This window comes from Rhinopithecus roxellana, chromosome 9, assembly GCF_007565055.1.
Source record: "Rhinopithecus roxellana isolate Shanxi Qingling chromosome 9, ASM756505v1, whole genome shotgun sequence".
Classification (NCBI taxonomy): domain Eukaryota; kingdom Metazoa; phylum Chordata; class Mammalia; order Primates; family Cercopithecidae; genus Rhinopithecus; species Rhinopithecus roxellana.
This window is the reverse complement of record NC_044557.1, coordinates 82976182-82998683: the sequence shown is the minus strand read 5'-3', so window position 1 is coordinate 82998683 and position 22502 is coordinate 82976182. Positions and strand designations below refer to the sequence as shown.

General features: G+C 41.0%; 1 protein-coding gene across 7 annotated transcripts in view; it reads left to right on the top strand.

Moving 5' to 3' along the window:
- Positions 1-22502, top strand: part of SAMD12 (sterile alpha motif domain containing 12) — a 489179-nt gene that overhangs the window by 167796 nt on the left and 298881 nt on the right. For 6 of the 7 annotated variants that reach the window (XR_004059325.1, XM_010359030.2, XM_030938009.1 and 3 more), the window contains exon 3: positions 16252-16381. Coding sequence is in view for 6 of the 7 variants with exons in the window: in XM_010359030.2 (XP_010357332.2) it covers positions 16252-16381 (130 nt within the window). In the remaining variant the exon portion in view is untranslated. The remainder of the gene's footprint in view (positions 1-16251; positions 16382-22502) is intronic. The other variant, XM_030938010.1, reaches the window with a different exon arrangement.

Here is a 22502-nt window from a genome sequence, read left to right as displayed (position 1 = left end):
AGAGCGCAAATGCGTGCCAACCCTCTTGGAAACACATCTCAGAAACCTGGCCCATCACCACCTCTGCCACATTCTTTAGTCAAAGCAAGCTACATGGCTCTCTTCTACCCCCCAGACTCAAGAGGTGGAAAAGTAGATGCCATCTTACGGCAGAGGACCTCTAGTCATATTACACAGGGGCATTTTTGCACTGAGGACATTGTTGTAATCAATCTACCACATTGTTATTCCAAAGTAATTGTTGTAGAAATGACATGATGGTGATGATCAATAATAATTTCTATGGTTCATTTTTGTTTTCAATTTTGCTTTTGTCATGCTTTCATTCATCGAACATTCACAGAGAGATTTGCCCATAGGTACGTGCTCAGGGCATACATATGCCTTTGTGTCACAGCACCTCCCATAGAGTGTGCTTATCTGTGTGGATGAGTGATAGATTTTCCTGCTGTACTAAGACAGAGCAGACACAAAGTACAGTGTGATCCTCTCCCTCCATATTTCTCTTGAGAGGCTGTGCAATCTGGGCTGATAGGAAGAACAGGCCTTGATAACCAGAGCCATCCAGGCTGCCAGGACATCTTGTTTCCTGTTGAGTGCCTGAGCACATCTGCTTGTTCCCTCTATGAGTTTTTACTGTAGACACCCTGATGCCCAGCAGCCTGTGTGTAGGGGCCAGCAGATCTTACCAGCGCTGCATACGAGCATCCGCTTCACAACTTGTGAGCAGTGGCGTTTATACATCTGGATAGTGTGCTTTTATAAATAGCTCCATGAGGTGCCTGGGGAAGCTAATCCTATCTTTGGCATGGAATTGGGACACTTTGTACATGACTGTCCCTGGAAATAGAGGACTGCTGATTCTGAGTTTCAGAGGGAAGTAAATGACAGGACTTATCACTGGAAAACACAAGGTGATACCGTCATTGCAGCAAACCCGGGCCTGAATAAAGAGAAACATACCTTTTCCCCTCTTAATTTGGTATCTTTGTTTTTCCATTTTCCCCCTTTTTCTGTATTTTCTCACTTTTGTCCTCTTCCTATGCCTGCGTTTTCACTGGTACCTTCTGATCCTCTTCCTTTCTTAACAACTGTTTTTCTTTGAATCTTAGCTGAGTATACCTAATGCCATCTCACAATGCCTACAGCTCAAGTCAGCTGGACTCCAAAGACTCTGCCTCTGTAGGCCGGCGTGGTGGCTCACACCTGTAATCCCAGCACTTTGGGAGGCCGAGGCGGGTGGATCTCGAGGTCAGGAGTTCGAGACCAGCCTGGCCAACATGGAGAAACCGCATGTCTACTAAAAATACATAAAATAACTGGGCAGGCGTAGTGGCGGGTGCCTGTAATCCCAGCTACTCAGGAGGCAGGAGAATCATTTGAACCCGGGACGTGGTGGTTGCAGTGAGCCAAGCTCACGCCACTGCGGTCCCAGCCTGGATGACAGGGCAAGACTCCATCTCAGAAAAAAAAAAAAAAAATTACTGCCTGTGTCCATGGTGATGCCCCACTGCTTCCCCACACCAGGCTTGAGAATCCAGTAGAAGAGGATGCCAGTGCTATTCAGGAGATATTAAGATACGCCTTCTGGAAACATAATATGTAGGAGGCACTATTTAAAGTGCTTTAGTTAAACCATGTCTAATCCTTCCACAAACTATAAGATAGGTATTATTTGAAGTGAATTTAGAAATATGTTTAGAAAGGTTCAGTGACCAGCCCAAGGCCCACAGTGCTAGTGAATGCCAGAGCCTTCAACCCAGGTCTGCATGATTCCAAATGCCAAGTTTGTTTCATCACATCACTCTCTGTGTCAGTTGAAAAAGAAAAAAATTGAGGATCAGAGATGTGAGCTGTCTTGCTAAGAATTATAGTGCTAGACTGGCTCTGCATTTTTGGCTCAATATAAGAAAAATCTAATTGGAGGAAAGGCTGTTTTAGTCCCAACCTGGGAATGTCAAGAGCGCAGCTGGGACCTGAACCAGTTTTCTGACACTCAAAGGATGTAGGATCTGTGATATATGATGGGAGAACAGACAGTTCTTTCATTTGTTCAACAGATAATTATTGAGTTCCTGCTTTGTGCCAGGTACTGTTCTAAAGTTTGAGATTCTTTGCAAATTAAGAAAGACCTTTGTCCTTGTGCAGGTTGCAAGCCAGTGGGAAGAGACATATAATAAACACTAGAAAAAATAACTGTATAGTGTGTTAGATGATACTTACGATGGAGAGATAAATAGTGGAGCAGGGAAATGAGTATAGGAAGCTCCAGAAGGGAGTCTTGCATTTTTAAACAGGGAGATCAAGATAGGACTTACTGAAAATGGAGCATTTGAACAATTCTCAAAGGCTTTGAAAGAAGTGAGGGAATTAGCCACGTAGGTATCTGGGAGAAGGGTATTCCAGCAAAGCAAAATGCAGACATAGTTGGCATTTTTGAGCAATAGCAAGAAGACTGGTATAGTGGGAACAGAATGTATTAGGGAAAGAGGAACAAATATGACATCAAAGAGCTGGGCAGCTAGATCATGTGAGCCTTTGTACGTCATTTTCAATATTTCAATTGAAGGCCAGGCACAGTGGCTCATGCCTGTAATCCCAGCACTTTGGGAGGCCAAGGCAGGCAAATCACGAGATCAGGAGTTCAAGACCAACCTGGCCAACATGGTGAAACCCCGTCTCTACTAAAAATAGAAAAAAAATTAGCTGGGCATAGTGGCAGGCACCTGTAATCCCAACTACTCGGGAGTCTGAGGCAGGAGAATCGCTTGAACCCGGGAAGTGGCGGTTGTAGTGAGCCATAATCACGCCACTGCCTGGGTGACAGTGAGAGTCAGTCTCAAAAAAGAAGAAGAAAAAAGATTTCAATTGAGGGGAAGGAAAGAACAGGATGACCCGTTTGTTGTATTAGTACATAGATGCAGGAATCTAGGTGTGGCATGATAGTGTTTCCAATCAGGATTGTAGCAATGTTGGTGATGAAGAGATTGACATCTGGATACATTTGAGAGTAGAATCATCAGGTTTCCCTACTAGATTATAGAATACAAGAGAAAGAGGAAAGTCTATGATAAATCCAGGATTCAGGGCCTCCACATTGGGAAGTATAGAGTTTCTATGATATGAAATGTAGGCTGCAAATGAGGCATTTTTAGGGAGCTCAATTTTGGACATGTTGAGTTTGATATACTTATTATATGTACAAATGAAACTGAAGTCATCAGTTGCATTGGCATATATGATTCTGTAGTTCAGGAAGAAAACTGAGCTGGAGATATAGTTTTGGATTCATCAGCCTACATCATGGTAAAAGAAAACAAAAAAGCAAGCCACGAGACTCAATGGAGAGCCCTGATATGACGTGTGAAAAGGAGATTAGTACAGTGGGCAGTGAGATTTGTCTTGCATTTATCCAAAGCCAAAACTCAAGAATTAGTAAAAAGATGATGAAGATCTGACTTTGGCTTCCATTTGAAAGTACATTTTAAAGCATTAATGTTTATTAACAATGGTGTGGCCTATTTCATAGGATACATTTTAGGATGCTGTGGATTTTCAGGGAAAGTGCTGAATCTAGATCAGCGTTTTTCCAAATTTCCTGTAGCTCAAAAAAAAAAAAAAAAAGAGAGAGAAGAAAAAATAATCATTTTCAATTAGGAGATTGACATCTTGTCTTTACCCAAGTAAAGTTGTTTACACACACAAGCCTTGATATATTCATCATAGTTTAGGTTTACTAACCACCATCTTAGATGTCTTAAAGTGGATTGGACTCTTGCATTAGGTTTAAACTTGAACCCGCTAACTACTGAGAGTCCTTGACAACCTTATGAGTCTGTGGTCACAGCATGAAGAAATTTTAAAGTCCATTAATAATACTCAATATGGAAAAATTAAGAGAAAAAAATCCTCTAGTCTTCTCTTCTTTAAAAAAATAAAAGATACTACAACAGTGATGCCTTTAAACAGTGGTTCTCAAATTTATAGTCCCAGGACTTTGTTACACTCTTAAAAGTTTTCAAGAACCTCAAAGAGCTTTTGTTTATGTAAATGATGCAAATATGGGAGAATAACTAATACATTGGTTAATAAGTATTTCAAATGATGAACTGACACCTGTTACTTGTTAATAATAAAAGTTTAGGCTTTGATCATCTATTCCATTTTCGTTGTCAACACATTGAGGACACTGCCTTTTGAAGGAAATATGAATAAGCTATAATTCCCAGTGAAGAAGACTAGGAAATGAAGGGTCTGAAATAGATCCCCTGTGCAGAAGAGATGAAAAAACTAATAATGCCTCGCTATATGTTTGGAAAAGTTATCTAAGTTCCTTATACATTACTGGTCTTTAAGGGCTCTTACACTATCAGAAGAGATTAGAATCAAAATTTTAAAAGTAAGAAACAATCCAAGTGACATTAAAGCAGTGGTTAAAGATAGAAGAATGTGAAATAACACTATGTGCATTTAATCATTCTACTGCTTAGCAGAAAAGATTCAGGTTTATTTTGGAGAACTTAAAACTTAATGTTTAAGAGTTCTTTTCAGTTAAACACAAATGCACTGTGTATATTTATCTTTCTTTCACCTAAGGGGATATGTATTCTTCTTTTACGTGGAAACTTTGTGGCAGTGAGATGTCTTCCCCTTAGGAGGCATGAAGTTTAAGAGTCTTCTCTGTCATAAAATATGTAGGTCCAAACCCATGAATAATCACTAATATGTGGATTTTATAGACCATTCTGGAAACAGCATGCAAAAGACAAGATATGCTTTTAAAATTTTCTAACCACCTCTTTCCATGAAAGGAATAAGGTGACAGAAGAAGACATTATTAGTACTTTAAAATTAATTAATTCAAATATCAAGTATTCTATGAGCTAACCATTTTTCCTGATATTTAGTGACCTTTTTTGGGTGAATGAACATTAAAAACTGCTAAAGTAGACATTAATGGTTTGTTGTGTATATATGCGTTTCCTCCTTTTCCTTCTTTCTCTCTGTGATCTTGAGTAAAATGACACAATAGAAGTCAATAAAACAGAGGACTGGGAACTAAAGAAAGGACACTGCAAGACAGTAAGGGAAGAAAGAGGCAACTCTTAGTGTCATGCGAATCCGTGTGAAGAGACCACCAAACAGGCTTTGTGTGAGCAATAAAGCTTTTTAATCACCTGGGTGCAGGCGGGCTGAGTCCAAAAGAGAATCAGCGAAGACAGATAGGGGTGGGGCCGTTTTATAGGATTTGGGTAGGTAAAGGAAAATTACAGTCAAAGGGGGGTTCTCTGGTGGGTAGGAGTAGGGGTCACAATGTGCTCAGTGGGGGAGCTTTTTTGAACCAGGATGAGCCAGGAAAAGGAATTTCACAAGGTAATGTCATCAGTTAAGGCAAGGACAGGGCATTTTCACTTCTTTTGTGATTCTTCAGCTACTTTGGGCCATCTGGGCATATATGTGCAAGTCACAGGGGATGCAATGGCTTGGCTTGGGCTCAGAGGCCTGACATTCCTGCCTTCTTATATTAATAAGAAAAATAACAGAAAATAATATTGACGTGTTGGGACAGTGAAAATTTTTGGGGGGTGGTATGGAGAGATAAAGGGCAATGTTTCTCAGGGCTGCTTCAAGCAGGATTAGGGGTGGTATGGGAACCTAGAGTGGGAGAGATTAAGCTGAAGGAAGATTTTGTGGTAAGAGGTGATATTGTGGGGTTGTTAGAAGGAGCATTTGTCGTATAGAATGATTGGTGATGGCCTGGATGCAATTTTGTATGAATTGAAAAACTAAACGGAAAACACAAGGTCTGAATAAGAGAAGGAGAAAAAGCAGGTATTAAAGGACTAAGATTTGGGAGGACCTAGGACATCTAATTAGAGAGAGCCTAAGAGGGTTCAGTGCAATCACTTGCTTGGTTGGTGAGTTTCCAGGCTCCATTCAGGTTTTGGGGGTGCAGTTCAAGTTGGGCTCGTGTCTGGAATGAGACTGGGACCTAATAAAAGGTCCACTGTGTGGACCTGTGTCCACACAGGAGCTCAAATGGGCTGTACCCTGTAGAATTCCAAGGATAGGCCTGAATTCTGAAAAGGGAAGGTGGCAAAAGCACTGTCTAGTCCTTTTCAAGCTGGTGACTGAGCCTGGTGAGGTGTGCTTCCAAAAGATCATTAGTCTGTTCTACCTTTCCTGAAGATTGAGGATGGTAAAGGATACAAAGGTTTCACTGAATACCAAGAGCCTGAAAAACTGCTTGGGTGATTTGACTAATAAAGACTGGTCTGCTATTGGACTGTATAGAGGTGGGAAGGCCAAACTGAGGAACTATGTCTGACAGAAAGGAAGAAATGACCGTGGTTTGCTTCTCGGACCCTGTAGGAAAGGCTTCTACATATCCAGTGAAAGTGTCTACCTAGACCAAGAGGTATTTTAGTTTCCTGACTCGAGGCATGTCAGTAAAGTCAATTTGCCCATCCTGGGCGGGGGCAAATCTCTGAGCTTGATGTATAGGGAAGGGAGGGGGCCTGAGAAATTCCTGAGGAGTAGTAGAATAGCAGATGGAATACTGAGAAGTGATTTCCTTAAGGATAGATTTCTAGGATGGAAAGGAAATGAGAGGTTCTAAGAGATAGGCTAGTGGCTTGTAACCTAGATGGAAGAGGTTATGAAGTGACGATAGAATAGAATGGGCCTGTGAGCCTGGAAGGAGATATTTTCCTTGGTCTAAGAACCATTTGCCTTGTGTGGGAAGAGATTGATAGGTGGAAGTTTCAGCGGGGGAGTAGGTGGGAGTGACCTATGTGAAGGAGGAAAACTGCCATGAGGGATAGAAGTTGGAATGCTAGCTGCTTTTTTGGCTGCCTTATCAGCATAAGCATTGTCCTGAGCGATGGGATCTGATGCCTTTTGATGGCTGGTTTTTTGGCTACCTTATCAGCATAAGCATTGTCTTGAGTGATGATAGGGGGAAGAAAATAGATTTCGGAAGTTATGAGAACTGTAGAGTGAGTTGAGCATAGTTTGTGATTTTGGGGACCTCTAACAGTATTAAAGCAGTGGCAGCTGCTGCACGCAGACATGAGGGCTAGGCTGAAAGAGTAAGGTCAAGTTGTTTGGACAGAAAGGCCACAGGACGTGGTCCCGGCTCTTGTGTGAGAATTCTGACTGCACTAACCGTGCTTAGGAAGGAAAGGAGTTGTTTTGTAGAAGGGATTGGGGTTTGGGAGATTAGTCAGACATGATCAGCAGGGAGAGCACGTGTGTTTTTATGAGAATTATGCTGAGATAGGTAACAGATGAGGAAGAAATCTGGGCTTGACTGAAGTAATGGGGGCTGTCTATGAAGCCTTGCAGCAGTACAGCCTAGGTAATTTGCTGAGCCTGATGGGTGTCAGGGTCAGTCCAAGTGAAAGCGAAGAGAGGCTGGGATGAAGGGTGTAAATGAATAGTAAAGAAAGTATGTTTGAATAATGGGTTGTGGAGGGAAGTATCGAGGATAGGAGAGTATATGGCTTTGGCACCATGGGGTAGATAGGCAAAGCAATTTGGTTGATAAGGCACAGATCCTGAACTAACCTGTAAGCCTTGTCTGGTTTTAGGACAGGCGAAATGGGGGAATTGTAAGGGGAGTTTACAGGCTTTAAAAGGCCATGCTGTAGCAAGTGAGTAACAGGCTTTAATCCTTTCAAAGTGTGCTGCGGGATGGGATATTGGCATTGAGTGGGGTAAGGATGATTAGGTTTTAATAAGATGGTAAGAGGTGCATGATCAGTAGCCAAGGAGGGAGTAGAGGTATCCTATACTTGTGGGTTAAGGTGGGGGGATATAAGAGGAGGATGCGAAGGAGGCTTTGAACTGGGGAAAAGGGGGCAATGAGGTATGGCTGTAGCCCAGGAATAGTCAGGGAAGCAGATAATTTAGTTAAAATATCTTGACCTAATAAGGGAGTTGGGTAGGTGGGGATAACTAAAAAGGAGTGCATAAATGAATGTTGTCCAAGTTGGCACCAGAGTTGGGGAGTTTTAAGAGATTTAGAAGCCAGGCCGTCAATACCCACAACAGTTATGGAGGCAAGGGAAACAGGCCCTTGAAAAGCAGGTAATGTGGAATGGGTAGCCTCCATATTGATTAAGAAGGGGATGGACTTACCCTCAACTGTAAGAGTTACCCAAGGCGTCTGTGATGGTCCAGGAGGCTTCCAGGGTGATGGGGTAGCATCAATCTTCAGCCGCTAAGCCGAGAAGGTCTGGGAAGGAGTCAGTCAGAGAGCCTTGGGCCAGAGTTCCAGGGGCTCGGGGAGTGGCTGCCAGGCGATTTGGACAGTCTGATTTCCATTGGGATCCTGCACAGATGGGACATGGCTTCAGAGGAATCCCAGACTGTGGGCATTCCTTGGCCCAGTGGCTAGATTTCTGGCACTTGTAGCAGGCTCCTTGGGGAGGAGGTTCTGGAGGAACCCCTGGTAGCTGCGTTTCAGGCATTTGGAGTTGTGTGCTGGAGATGTGGCTGGTGTTTGTCTCACAGTGGAGGTAAGCAATTGCAACTCAGAAATAAGTTGCTACTTGGCTGCCTCTATTATTGTACACCTTGAAGGCAAAGTGCATTAAGTCCTGTTGTGGAGCTTGAGTGCCGGAATTAAATTTTTGGAGCTTTATTTAATGTTGGGAGCAGATTGGGTAATAAAATAAAATGCATGTTAAGAATAAGATGGCCTTCTGATCTTTCAGGGTCTAGGGCTGAAAAGCGTCTCAGGGTTGCTGCTAAACGGGCCATGAACTGGGCTGGGTTTTTAATATTTGATGAAAAAGAGCCTAAACGCTAACTGATTTGGGAAAGGTTGAATAAAGAAAAAGGAGCATTATACTTGACCATGCCTTTAGCTCCAGCCACCTTTTTAAGAGGAAATTGCTGGGCAAGTAGGGGAGGGCTAGTCGCAGAATGAAAGTGCAAGCTGAACCAGGTGTGAGGAGGGGAGGTGATAAAAGGATTATAGGGTGGGGAAGCAGAGGCTGAGGAAAATTGGGACCTAGCTTAGCCTAGCGAGGAGGGGAGAGGTCAGATGGGTCTGTGGAAAAGGAAGATTAGAAAGACTCAGCAATGCTTGGGGTTGGGACTGAGGGGACAGGCGGGAGGGAAAGAAGGAAGATGAGGGACGAGTTGCATTGGCAACAGAGACTAGGGAGGGACCAATGTGTAAAAGAGTGCATGGACGTCAGGCACCTCAGACTGTTTGCCTATTTTACGACAAGAATTATTTAGATCTTGTAGGATGGAAAAATCTAAAGTGCCATTTTCTGGCTATTTGGAACTACTGTCGAGTTTGTATTGGGGTCAAGCAGCATTGTAGAAGAAAATAAGGCATTTAGTAGGTCAAGTGTGAGTTGAAGAGGTTTTCAGTTCTTGAGAACACAGGCTAAGGGAGACAAAGGAGGAATGGAGGGTGGAAGGTTGCCCATAGTGAAGGAGGCAAGCCCAGAGAAAACAGAGAGTAGAGACACGGAGAGAAGGGGTTGGGGGGTTCTTGCCCTCCAGAAAAGCAGGAAAGGGGTCGGGATGCAGAGATAAGGGGTCGGGGCATGGAGATAAGGGGTCGGGGGTTCTTGCCCTCCAGAAAAGCGGGAAAGAGTGCGGACATAAGGGGTTGGGGCATGGAAATAAGGAGTCAGGGCACAGAGATAAGGGGTCGGGGTGTGGAGATAAGGGTCGGGGCATGGAGATAAGGGGTTGGGGGTTCTTTCCCCCCAGAAAAGCAGAGAAGGGGTAGAGGCAGGGAGAAAAGGGGTTGGGGGTTCTTGCCCCCCCAAGAAAAGCAGTGCTTGCTGCTAAGGGTGAAGGACCAAGGCAGGCGTCCCTGCGTGGTCAGACACTTCTGAAACGTGGGTGAATTATCAGGCAGGAATCCCCACATGATTAAACACCAAGGGAAGACTGTCTTCCCAAGTCTGTGACCGGCGCCAGAGTTTTGGGTCCACGGATAAAACGCATTTCTTTTGTCTCTACTAGAAAAGGAAAGGAACTGAAATTAAGAGAAGGGAAAGATTGAAGTGTGGCATCAAGATTGAAAGGAGAAAGAGGTAGAGGGATAGTGAGAGAGGTTGGAGAAGAGAGTAAAAAGAGGCCACTTACCAGATTTAAAATTGGTGAGATGTTCCTTGGGCTGGTCAGTCTGAGGACCTGAGGTCATAGGTGGATCTTTCTCATGGAGCAAAGAGCAGGAGGACAGGGGATTGATATGCCAAGGGAGGTCCCCTGATCCAAGTCACAGCACCAAAATCTTATCCTGGGTTTCGGCACCAAAATGTCATGCACGTCCGTGTGAAGAGACCACCAAACGGGCTTTGTGTGAGCAATAAAGCTTTTTAATCACCTGAGTGCAGGTTGGCTGAGTCCAAAAAGAGAGTCAGTGATGGGAGGTAGGGGTGGGGCTGTTTTATAGGATTTGGGTAGGTAAAAGAAAATTACAGTCAAAGGGGGGTTGGTCTCTGGCAGGTAGGAGTGAGGGTCACAAGGTGCTCAGTGGGGGAGCTTTTTTGAGCCAGGTTGAGCCAGGAAAAGGAATTTCACAAGGTAATGTCATCACTTAAGGCAAGGACCAGCCATTTTCACTTCTTTTGTGGTGGAATGTCATCAGTTAAGGCAAGGACAGGGCATTTTCAATTCTTTTGTGATTCTTCGATTACTTCAGGCCATCTGGGCATATATGTGCAAGTCACAGGGGAGGCGATGGGTTGGCTTAGGCTCAGAGACCTGACACTTAGAGCTTGCAAACACTTGCTTATAATGAGATACTAAAAATATGTTTACCACTTTTTGAAATTTGGCCATAAAGCTTACTTTGTCCTGTCAATGAAGGTAAACAGTCTAAGCATTCTCTATTTTTTTATAATCAACCAACTGGGCTTACCTAGTTAAGAGTTTGTACAACCATTGGGATCTTACAATTGTAGTGTTCTCTTATAAATCAAAGCCCAGTAAATTAAAAGAGAATTTATATTGTAAAACAGATAAGCTAAGGGATAATTGAATCACAAAATAAAAATTTAACTTTAAAGACATTTTGCAATATGTTCTTTCAATTTCAAACTTCTTTAAAGCATTTAATTATTCTGTTACTTAGCAGAAAATCTTCAAGTTTACCTTGGAGAACTTAAAACTTAATGTTTCAGAGTCCTTTCCAGTTAAATACAAATCAGAATTACTGTAAAACATAACTGAATTTATTATATAAGAGTAAATTAAAATAGAAATCATTTGCCAAAAAAAAAGTAATTTGCAAACAACCTTTCTCTCAGGAATGTGTATTTTGCATAAAGTGAGTTCTTCCTGTAAAACAGAAAGGCATCAGAAAGGAAAAGCGTCTGAAATGCACTTTCAGTTTGTCTGTAGCAAGGCCAGGACCAATTCAGAAAGGAAATGTCTGGAATTCTGCTTGGTGTCACTATGCATAGGGGTTAAGATAACAAATTGCCTCGGGCCTGTTTCAGGGCAGCAAAATAAACCAAAATTGTCTCCGGGGTTGTAAATTCAGAGAATGATGTGGTAGACATGAACATGGAGAAAGAGAACTGGGGCAAATGTTTTTTTAATGTTTGCCGTTGGGCAGGATGTTTTTTTCTTATGAGTTCACTGTTTCTAGTAAATGTGAAATGCTTTATTTCTTTGCTTTATGAACTATTATTATTTAGGCTTAGGCCCCTACAGCGGGAAAAAAAAGCCAGCAGCATATCAGAGAAAGTCATCGTCTAGGGATGGCTGTGAATAGAGTGTAGGTGTTGGATGCTAAGGAAAGGAGGTGGTTGAAGGCGTTGACAGCTCTGCCTCTCCTTTCCTACCTTCAGTGGGACAATACGTTGAATTCAACTGGAATGGTTTAACATGTACTTCTTGTTGTTCTAATTGCACATGGAAGTAAAGTGTAAGCTCTTTAAATGAATCAGATTATGACATTCACTCCCAACATTTGGTAGCTGTGGGGATGTAGGAAATGTTGATGGAAGGGGGAGTAACTGAGGTTGACCCTGGGTGCTACAAAAGAAGTTCAGGCAGAACAAATCAAAGTCAGCTCCGAGAATCCCAAAAGAAGAAGCAGACTGGGGTAACTGGAGTCATTACAGCTCTTAAGGTGTGGCAAACTAATAGTAATTTTATTAAAATGCCAAGGCTAGGAATCACCTGATAAATGGTATCAATACCTTTATTACCATTTGATTAAGAAGAGACAAAAGGTAGGAATCTTTATTCCCCTCATTTTACTTATTATGCCTGTTTACATGGAGGCATTTCTGTAGGCTCATACCATCTTAACTTTTTTTTTTTTTTTTTGAGACAGTGTTTTTTATTTTATGAGACAGTGTCTCTCTGTCACCCAGGCTGGTGTACAATGGCACGATCTCTGCTCAAGGCAATCTCCACCTCCCAGGTTCAAGCAGTCCTCCTGCCTCACAAGTAGCTGGGATTACAGGTGCATGCCACCATGCCCAGCTAATTTTTGTATTTTTAGTAGAAATGGGATTTCACCATGTTGACCAGGCTGGTCTTGAACTCCTGACCTCAGGTGATCTTCCCGCCTCAGTCTCCCAGAGTGCTGAGATTACAGACATGAGCCACTGTGCCCAGCCTCATACAGTCTTAAAAATCTATGCCTAAAGTTTTGAGTATATGCTCTTTCTAGTATATGCCTACTAAGAGTATATGCTGAAGGATAAAGCAAAGCAGCTCCTTGAGTGTTAGCCTCAGAAGCTCTGAATTCATGATAAAAGGAAAACTTAGAACAAAAGTGTCAGGCCTCTGAGCCCAAGCCAAGCCATCGCATCTCCTGTGACTTGCAAGTCCGCCCAGATGGCCTGAAGTAACTGAAGAATCACAAAAGAAGTGAAAATGCCCTGCCTCGCCTTAACTGATGACATTCCACCACAAAATAAGTGAAAATGGCCAGTCCTTGCCTTAAGTGATGACATTACCTTGTGAAAGTTCTTGGCTCATCCTGGCTCAAAAAGATCCCCCACTGAGCACCTTGTGACCCCCACTCCTGCCCGCCAGAGAGCAACCCCCCTTTGTAATTTTCCTTTACCTACCCAAATCCTATAAAACAGCCCCACCCTTATCTCCCTTCGCTGACTCTCTTTTCGAACTCAGCCCGTCTGCACCCAGGTGATTAAAAAGCTTTATTACTCACACAAAGCCTGTTTGGTGGTCTCTTCACAGGGATTCGCATGACAGAAAGCATACATGGTGGGCTGGTGAGGATGCATTCTGAGTCAGCTTGGTGTGTTTGGGTAAATCTCCACCTGAAGCCCAGTTGAGGCTGAGTGTCCTCCCTTTCCCAGGAAATGAGCAACTTAAAGCATGACCTTCCAAGAAGGAAAAAGTTTAGTATATTAATGCATAAGCAGCTTTATCCTTCTGCCTTTCCCTTCCTCGCTTACAGCCTTCTGTGACTGGTTTACAGGAGTTTTCAAAAGATGTGATTAGCTTTACTTGCAAGAGTTTCAGGGTAATGATGTGTCAGCTATAAACTCATCCAGCTAATCTGAAGGAACATTTGTAGAGCAGGAAAGAACTAGATTCAGAGGTGCTGACTTGTGAAACCTGGTGGTAAGTGATTTCTAGCTAAAAGATCTAAAATTCTAGTTTCCTAATTGTGCAAAGGAAAGGACGTGATGATGAACAAAGAGAAAAAAAAAACTAAACTAAACATCATCAACAATAAAAACATTTATTCATTTATACCCTCCATGCCCAACGTCTTCCTCTCTCATCAAAATTAGGCAAAGTCAGTATGGTTTCCCACAGAAGTTAGAGGGAAAATGGCTGCAGCCCATGACCCTAGTATGAAGGGCTGCAGGCATGTTTCATTAGGAGACATGTAGGCACAACACACAGCAGGGTAGAGAAGCAAGGGCTGAACGTGAAAGTCACTGCTGATTAAATAGCAAGCTATGTCTGTGAATGCTGTTTCATTCATTAATTCATTCACTTAATCCTTGTGGATATACACGGCATCTACTGAAAGCAAGACACTCTGGGGAGCACAAAATTATAACAGATCTCACCCTCCCAACATCACCACGTATTCCACTTACTAGGATTGCAAAACAATTTACCCCAGAACTTAGCGGCATTAGACAACTGTTTACAATGCTCATGGATTATGTGGGTCAGGGATTCACTCAGGGCACTGCAAAGATGGATCGACTCTCTATTGTGGTATCTGGGGGGCCTTGGCTGGAAGATTTGAAGGCTAGTGGCTGGAATCATCTGAGGCTTATTCATTCATTTGTCTGGTCGTTGGTGATGACTGTCAACTGAGACCTTAGCTGGCAAATTGGCCAAAACTCGTACACATGGTCTCTCCATGTGGCCTGGGCTTCCTCACAGCATGATGGTGGGTTTCCAAAGGTCAGTGCCAGAGAGCAAATCAGGCAGAAACTGTGTCTTTTTTATGACCTAGCCTCAGAAGTCACGTAGCATCCATTCCACTGTACTACATTGGTCAGGAAGGTCACATACCCTGCTGAAATGGAATCAGAGGGAGCATCAACCCCACATGTTAGTGGAAGAAATAAATGTCAGTCCCATTGAATGAAAAGCAGATACATATGTATGTGTATATATGTCTATATGAAAACATACATATATGAATATATGGACATATATAAAATCATCTTTGGAAAACACAATCTACCACAATTAATAAAAGAAAAATATCACAGTACAAAATAAAAAGTGATCAGCATTGTGATTATTGTGAAAGCAATGACCTAAGGACTCATATGACTGGAAACATACAAATAAAAAAAAACACCTGAGCATTGGCTTTCCAACCTTGAATCGCTTCCATATTGCTTCCACTGTTTTCACTATGACTCTCTCATCATCTGCACCATTGTTTTTTTTTTTTAACTAAAAATTGGCCTCTGGGATAGTTCTTTAAACTCAAATTTGTTTAAAAAGCTAAGAAGATATTGCTACAGAAAATAAAATTTATTTTGCCATAATTTATTTGCCATCAAATAAAGGGTAACTTTAAATGTACTAAAAAGTTTTTAAAAGTTATTAGATGCTAGATATACTGCTTTTTTTTTTTTTTTTTTTTTTTTAAGATTCTGAGACTGAAGCAAGCCATTTCTTTGTCAAGGAAACAAGAGCAACAAACATGTCAGCAGGTGTTACAATCACACTCCTACCAAATGAAGTCTCTCCCCTTGCCTTAATCTGAAAGATTTGATAGAGAAGTGGAAGGAGATGATGCCTATAGTGAAGAGCAGGGATAATAATGGCCATGTCCTTGTACCACCCAAGAGTCTTCAAACAGCTGCTGATAGGATGGCTTTACTTTCTTGGCAAACACTGATCCAGCATGATAAATATTCTAGATAGTGAAGCATTAATCTGTCCAAAACCAAATTCCTGGGATCTCTGAGGGAGACCATCATCTGGCATGAAATTGATGCTTATTCACTAATAAATGTATTTGTTAATCCATCATTTGTCAAAGGCTAAGCTCTTCTCACTCCTTGTGTTTGTGTGTGTGTGTGTGTGTGTGTGTGTGTGTTTCCTCATAAATACTTCCCTGAAAGATCCAATGAACAAAAAAAAAGACCTTGACTAGTTGGCTTCTGTGTAAAGCCTAACTGCCCCCATTATCTTATTACCGTTCCCCACATCCTGGTAGAATTGACTTTTTGCTTCCCCACTTTGGTGTAACTAATGCTCCTGACCATTTCAGGGCCACCCTAGGTCCAGAGCCCCCAGGCAGACTTGCAGTTCTTAGTATGCAATTATCTAAATCCAATAACATTCATTCCTAAAATTATTATTAGCACTTCATGGAACCAGTGTTGTACTAGGCTCTAGAAATGTCAGGGACAGCAAGAGATAAATACCTTCTTGGAATACAAAGAAAGGCACTTGGGGCCACAGCTATTTCTCCCCTATAATGTAATTAATTGCTTAGCAACCCCTTGTTTTTTGCTAGAGTATTCATTAAAAAACACTACGTCCTAAGGATTCCTTGGCATTTTTTCTCAGCAGAGATGGTTAGATCATTTTCACAGCTTCTCCACCCGGACCTTTTCTTTGTGCTTTGCAGCAGTATTGAGAAGGTCTGCAGAGGTTAGGAGGAAGACAAGAACTAGATATTTATCTTCAGGGAATCCAGTCTGTAGCCTTTAACACACTCTTAAGACTTTTAACTAGAGTGTCTTCCTAGGCATGGGGCCAGCATTGACAGATCTTCTTTTCCTTCTTTATTTATAGTCAGCTACAGTGAAGCTGTCTAAACCGGTGGCTCTATGGACCCAGCAGGATGTCTGCAAGTGGTTGAAGAAACATTGTCCGAATCAGTATCAGATCTACAGTGAGTCATTCAAACAGCATGACATAACTGGTAAAGTATGCAGTATCCCAGATATTTCACTCCCTTTCTTTCTCCCAGTCACGATGGCCTTTCCCATACCCTTACGAATAAAACAATATCTTCCTGCTGAAATTTTCTGGCATGGGTTTACTTTCAAAGGGGTGATAAATTCCAGATCCATGTGAGCCATGCTATTTAACAAACATACATGGTTATTATAGAAAACTGTGAATTTTGAGCATCCATTGTAAAACTATATGGGAATCAGGGTGCAGGGTTGGGGGATCCTAGAGAAAATAAGAGCACACCAATCAGAGAGAAAGGAAAGAAGGAAGTCTTTCACATGAACTTGGCTATGGAATCACTATGTAGATCTGCTAAGTAGAAAAGGATTCTAAATAGGAAAATGCTTTTTAAAAAATGTTTAAGATAAAGTATATTGACTTCTTTGACTGGGTGAGCTATATACCTGTATCCAATCACGTGAAAGAGTCCAGGGGGAATGTCAGTTTCCCTGACACTCCTGTCCTCTGGCCATCTGTTTCCCTGTTGACCATCTTCTAGTATCTGCACCTAGCAATGTTCCAAGTTTCCGAAATGGAGTATAATAATACTAACTCTCTGCCCTTGGGATGAATACTTTCAAGGCACAGATTACGATTCCATTTAGATCAAGGGTGTTCGAATATTACATGTGGAGGTCAATAAGTACTTGAAAGCAGAAAATAGAACAGGATAGTGAACCATAAAGGGCCTTCAGATCAAGTCTCTCAATTGGGAGATAGAGTGGGCAAGATGGAGCAAATATGCCCACTGTGGTAGCCCATCAGAGTAAGGGGGCTTTTCCAGACCTTGCCTGCCCTTTCACCCTAAGATTCTGCTTGTATGTAGGCAACACTTCTCTTTTCCCTTCACAGATGGTGCAGTGAAAGATAGGACTGAGGATACACTCTGTAAACCAAAACTGTGTAGCTTCAAGGGAGAAACAATGTTAAGAAGTCGTTTCTAGTCCAGATCTTTTTTTCTGAGAAAATGATTTCACTCTGGTGGTAAAGTGACTTGTCATGAAATAGCTGAACACTCTAGATGACAAACCTCTTTCCAAACCCATACTTTCTATCATGACAAATCCTAATCTCTCTCGGTCTGTTCACCCCATTACTATGAAAAGGACTTGTTAAGCAGAAAGTATTTATTTTTGCAGTTCCACTCTTAGGCTGTAGCTGTGAGATCTAGGGCAGGTCAGTTCACCTTCTTAGAAGAGGTCTCAGTCGGTGGTCTTCTAAGTGTAGCCAAAGGGACGTGGGTGTGCTTTGGGTAGAGGCGGGTATGTGAACCAAAGCCACTCCCTTTATGTCTGTTGTATATATTTGAAACACACAGAAAACTTGATTGATTTTGAAAACTTGATTGATTAAAAAAAAAAAACTTTTTTAAACATTTAAACACTAAATGTTCAAAAAAATGCTGAGCTAGATGATCCTAGATTCCTGCTGACCACATTGATATGTCTAAATATATAGGGAAAACACCCAATGGTAGCTCAAGCTGAGTTAACAAACAAGAGAGTAAAATCCTTCTATCTTAAATATAAAAATGGTCCTTTATGCATTTCTTCTCTGCCACTCCCAACTAGAGCCAATGGCCCTTTTGGATGAAATCTATGAAATTCGGAAGGCAGTGCGGGTACTTAGCTTCGATTCCAAGTGTCTACATTTCATTTTCTTAGTTCCTCCCTTAAGAGTATAAGAAAAGCCCATCTAGGGTCAGTTATTCTACTCCTAAATGTAATCAATCAGTTAGTAACCATTTGCCTGATTATGGTAGCCTTCATCAGATAATGGCTGCTTAATGTTTCTTAATGTCTGTGCGATAGTAATGGCAAAGCCTTTTTCATGATCTTATTTGAAAGCAGTGTTATCTTTTATTAGGGGTGAGAATTATGAGGTCCCCTTGAGGGAAGGATAAGCATTTATAATGGTTTGAAGAGGATGAGCCTTACAGTCCTCAGAAATAAAGATTCATGCTTCAGTGCGTATGGAATAAATGGTCCCACTTCCCAAGGTTTTCTGCTAAGTGACATGAGGACAGGAGTGTGGAAATGAGGTATGTATTTCAAACAGTTGTCATATGTTTTTAGTGGCAGACTTGGTCTTCCTGAAACACACCTGGTATTGGGAAATCACAACTTTCTTGGGATCTTGGCAAGCTGCTTAACCTGGGCAATTTACTTAACCTCACTTCCTCATCTCCAAAATAAAGATAATAGTACCTGACTCAGACATTGTGAACATTAAATGAAATAATATAGGTAAACCACTAAGCTAACCGTTTATTGACTCCTTTTACATGCCGGCATTGTGCTACTATTCATGTCAGGACTCACCTGGAGGTGTCGAAAAACATGCTGTTATTTCCTTTTAAGGGCAGCCTATTTTCTGGCAAGAAGAAGAAAGCAGGGAATTATTTGGGGACTTAGGGAACAGAGAGAATGATTTCAGATTAACTTTTGGTCTACATCTTTTTGACATTCACCTATTTGAAATCTCAGAAGACCACTCTCTTCTGCTGTTCTCTGGCCCCTGCCTCTCCAAGAGTGAATGCAAAATACCCAAAAGATCACAAGTGCCAAGTGGCCAGAAAATAGCTTTCAGGACTTCAGCCAGTGCGCATTTACCAGCCCTATGATGCTAGAAGTTGTGGGAATCCCAGTACTCTCGGAGGCTGTGATGAAAAGAGCAGAGGTTTGTAAAACTCAAGATGTGATGACAGAGCAAACCTCACCAGGCTGTGCAGACAGTAGAGTGACTTTAGAGAGGACAGGGGAACGGTTACAAGTACCAGGTCACAGCCCAGAGCTGCATCATAGCCTTGTGATTTTGTAAAGGTTGCTGGGTGCACGTCAGCTCTCTTCACCTGCAGAGGAGGAGATGCTAATAGTATCTACCTCATAGTGTTGCTATGAAGGTGGTCCACAGTCACAATGAGCATACAATGCATGTGAGCTGCTGCTCTTTTCCAAGTGTTGCCCTGATGGTATCTGTGATAACAGAATGATACACACAATGTTGAATTCATCCAGCTTTATTATGCTGGGAAAGGAGGGAAAGGAGCATCTATGGGAAACAAAACATTCTGGGCTAGTAAATATCCTGTGCTAATCTTTAAGGCTGAAGAAAAGATTGTTCATGTATCTCTTATTTATGCTTAGATTCTCCTGAGTGCTGCTGTTCTTTTATTTTTCTTAAAGCAAGGATCTCCTATATCATGCTCATTGAGGAAACATGTTACATCAGTGTTTTATACAAACATCTCTTGATTTAGAGACACGTGGTCCAGTGATGGTAAATAAAAAAGACATATATTAAATGGAGAGAAAAAGAAGAAGAAAACAGAGAGAGGTTTTCTGCACATAGGTCTGAGTCAAATCCTCCCTGCTGCCCTCTACCCCAGCCTTTGACATGTAATAGAAACATGATGCCACACGTTAGTTTCTTGTCAGTAAAACGATAATATTTATCTTAAAGAATTGGGGGAAGATTAAATGGGATGATGAATGTGAAGGGCCTAGCTTAATGACTCACATATAGTGGACATTCATTCATCCTTTTAGCAAGTATTTATAGACTATCTACCATATACCAGGTTTTCAGAATATAGTGGTAAATAAAATAGTCGTGATCCATGTAGGGAAAAAATTGTGCCTCCACAGAAAACTATGCATTGTCATCTATAGCACAACATTTGGGTTATCTAATTCTTTGATTCTAGGGAGCAACTTTATAACTCTGTGAGTTATAGATAACAGAGAGTAATACAATATAATTTTTGTCCATTGACATGTAAATTCTGTTCCATAGAGGTTCAGTTGACTTTCCTAGCCACTGTGGAAAAGGTGAGTTTTACCTCCCATTTACACATTTATTTCAGTCTTCCTGATCTATAATCGTGTCTGCTGTTCAGATTCTCCTTTGGGCTGGTTTTAACGTCTTGCCAGTTTCCTCATTAATAAGTTAAATTAAAATCTTAAAGATGTGTTCACTTCTGTATTTGTATGACAGTCATGATTTTAACCTTTTCTGAAAATTACCCTTTAACCTCAGTAGTTGTTTAAATTGTCTGTATTTGTTTTTACAAAGAGTTCTACTATATTAACATTTGTTTCTGTGTTTATTTGAAGAACCTTAAATTCTAAACAAAATTTTCCCTTAGGTGCTTCAAAGTCTAAGAAAACTTTAGACATGTTTTAACTTATCAGTGTTCAAAATCTTTTGCAATATCAAAATTTTTGGTAATTTTATTGTGCCCAGGAGATACCTGCTCTTTGGCGGCAGATGTGTTTAATTAGAAGAGAAGCTACAGTAGTCCCCTCTTATCTGCAAGGGAAACATAGCAGGACCCCCAGTGGATGTCTGAAACCATAGATATTACCAAACACTATTTATATGGTGTACACATACATATCTATGATAATTTTTTTTAATTAGGTACAATAAGAGATTAACAAGAACTAATGATAAAATAGAACAATTAATAATAATATACCATAATAATAATTAGATAAACATCTCTCTCTGTCTCTTGAAATATCTTATTGTACTGTACTCATCTATTTTCAGACCACAATTGACCACAAGTAACTGAAACCGCACAAAGCGAAACCTTAGCTAAGGGGGGTGCTGCTCTACTAGTAGCATGAACTCCCTGCAGAAGCACACTTTAAAAAGAACAGGATGGTTAGAACACTGGAGAGGCATTAGGATATATAGACTGAAATCATGAGATTAGGTTTGAAGCAAAGAAATTTGTATATATTTCTGTGCTTGCAAGATTCTGTCCCTAGTTTTCTGAGGCCTGGCTTGAAATGCTGATGAGGAGACTCTACTGGGGCCAGGTGTAAGCTCACAGGCACTTTCAGATTCTTTTATGAACAGTCGAGCATCCCTTTGGGTTTGAAGTTTCTTCCTGTGGTGGTTGCTAACATCACCTCATCTCGTTCGGCTTCAAATCCTCTATCTGTGAAGGGTTCTTTCCCCTGCCAACTTTAAAGACTTGTTTTCAGAGGTGAAGCACTCAGAGCTCCCCAGAATATAAAATATTTTTTAAAAGCTGCTTTGAATGTATAAAGGGTTTCCTTGGTCTACTTCATGGACGAAACATGGGTATCCTTTAGATGTCTGCAAGAATAAATAGTTGTCATATGAGTATCACTTACAAATGATTCCTATTGATTTATCATATTTCTAAATGATTACCTGCAAAATAGATGTATGCCTCTGGTCCGTTTTTTATGCTGCAACTATCACCCACTTGTACTTCTTTTCCTTTTAAAAAATATTCTGAGATGTAGCACCTTGAAATTGGATAGTTCTGCATATGCTATTGAGTAAAGGGAAAAATCACTATCATTTTAGGACCCTTGGAATGTGGCTCCATGCATTTGCTTACACTGTTCTCTTCAGTGCTGATTTTTCTGAGCTGTTCTATTCCTTGATCCTTCTGCGATTGTCTTCCAAGTCTTTTATTATGGTTAGAGTTCCCTGTAGAGACCAATGGAGTCTGTAGTTAAGAAGTGTCAAAAGAACTAGGATAATTACTTTCTGTAATGCACTTAGGAGAATACTACTTAGTAGAATCCAGTATAACCAAACAAAATGTAGACATATTTAACTATCCAGTGCATCATCTACACATTTTCTCATCTTTATCACTTCCCCTCTGGATATTGTGTTCTGCTTTCCTATATCTTTGTATTTGTTTTTTCACATTTCTTTTTTGTGTGAACTGCTCTATAGTCTTATTGAAACTTGAGCATAATGTTATATTTACATAGTAAAGTTTCTGATATGATTAGAGCATAAGTTGTTTCTCCTAGTTTTCCAATAGAGCCATTGATTTTTCATTTTAACCCCTTTCAATGGAACACTAACTAGCTTTCTAAATTATAAACTTACTAACTTTAAAATATATAATTTATTTCTCAGCATTCTTAAACCAAGGGTACTGCACTATGTTTTCTTGATGATCCAGGGGAAAAGACCTCTGAGTGCTGGAAACAACTTTAGATGTCATCCAAGGATTTATGGGGTCAATTTAAGAAAGAAAAAAAAAAAAAGACCCTTTCAATGAGAAATAAACACAAGTGGTAGGT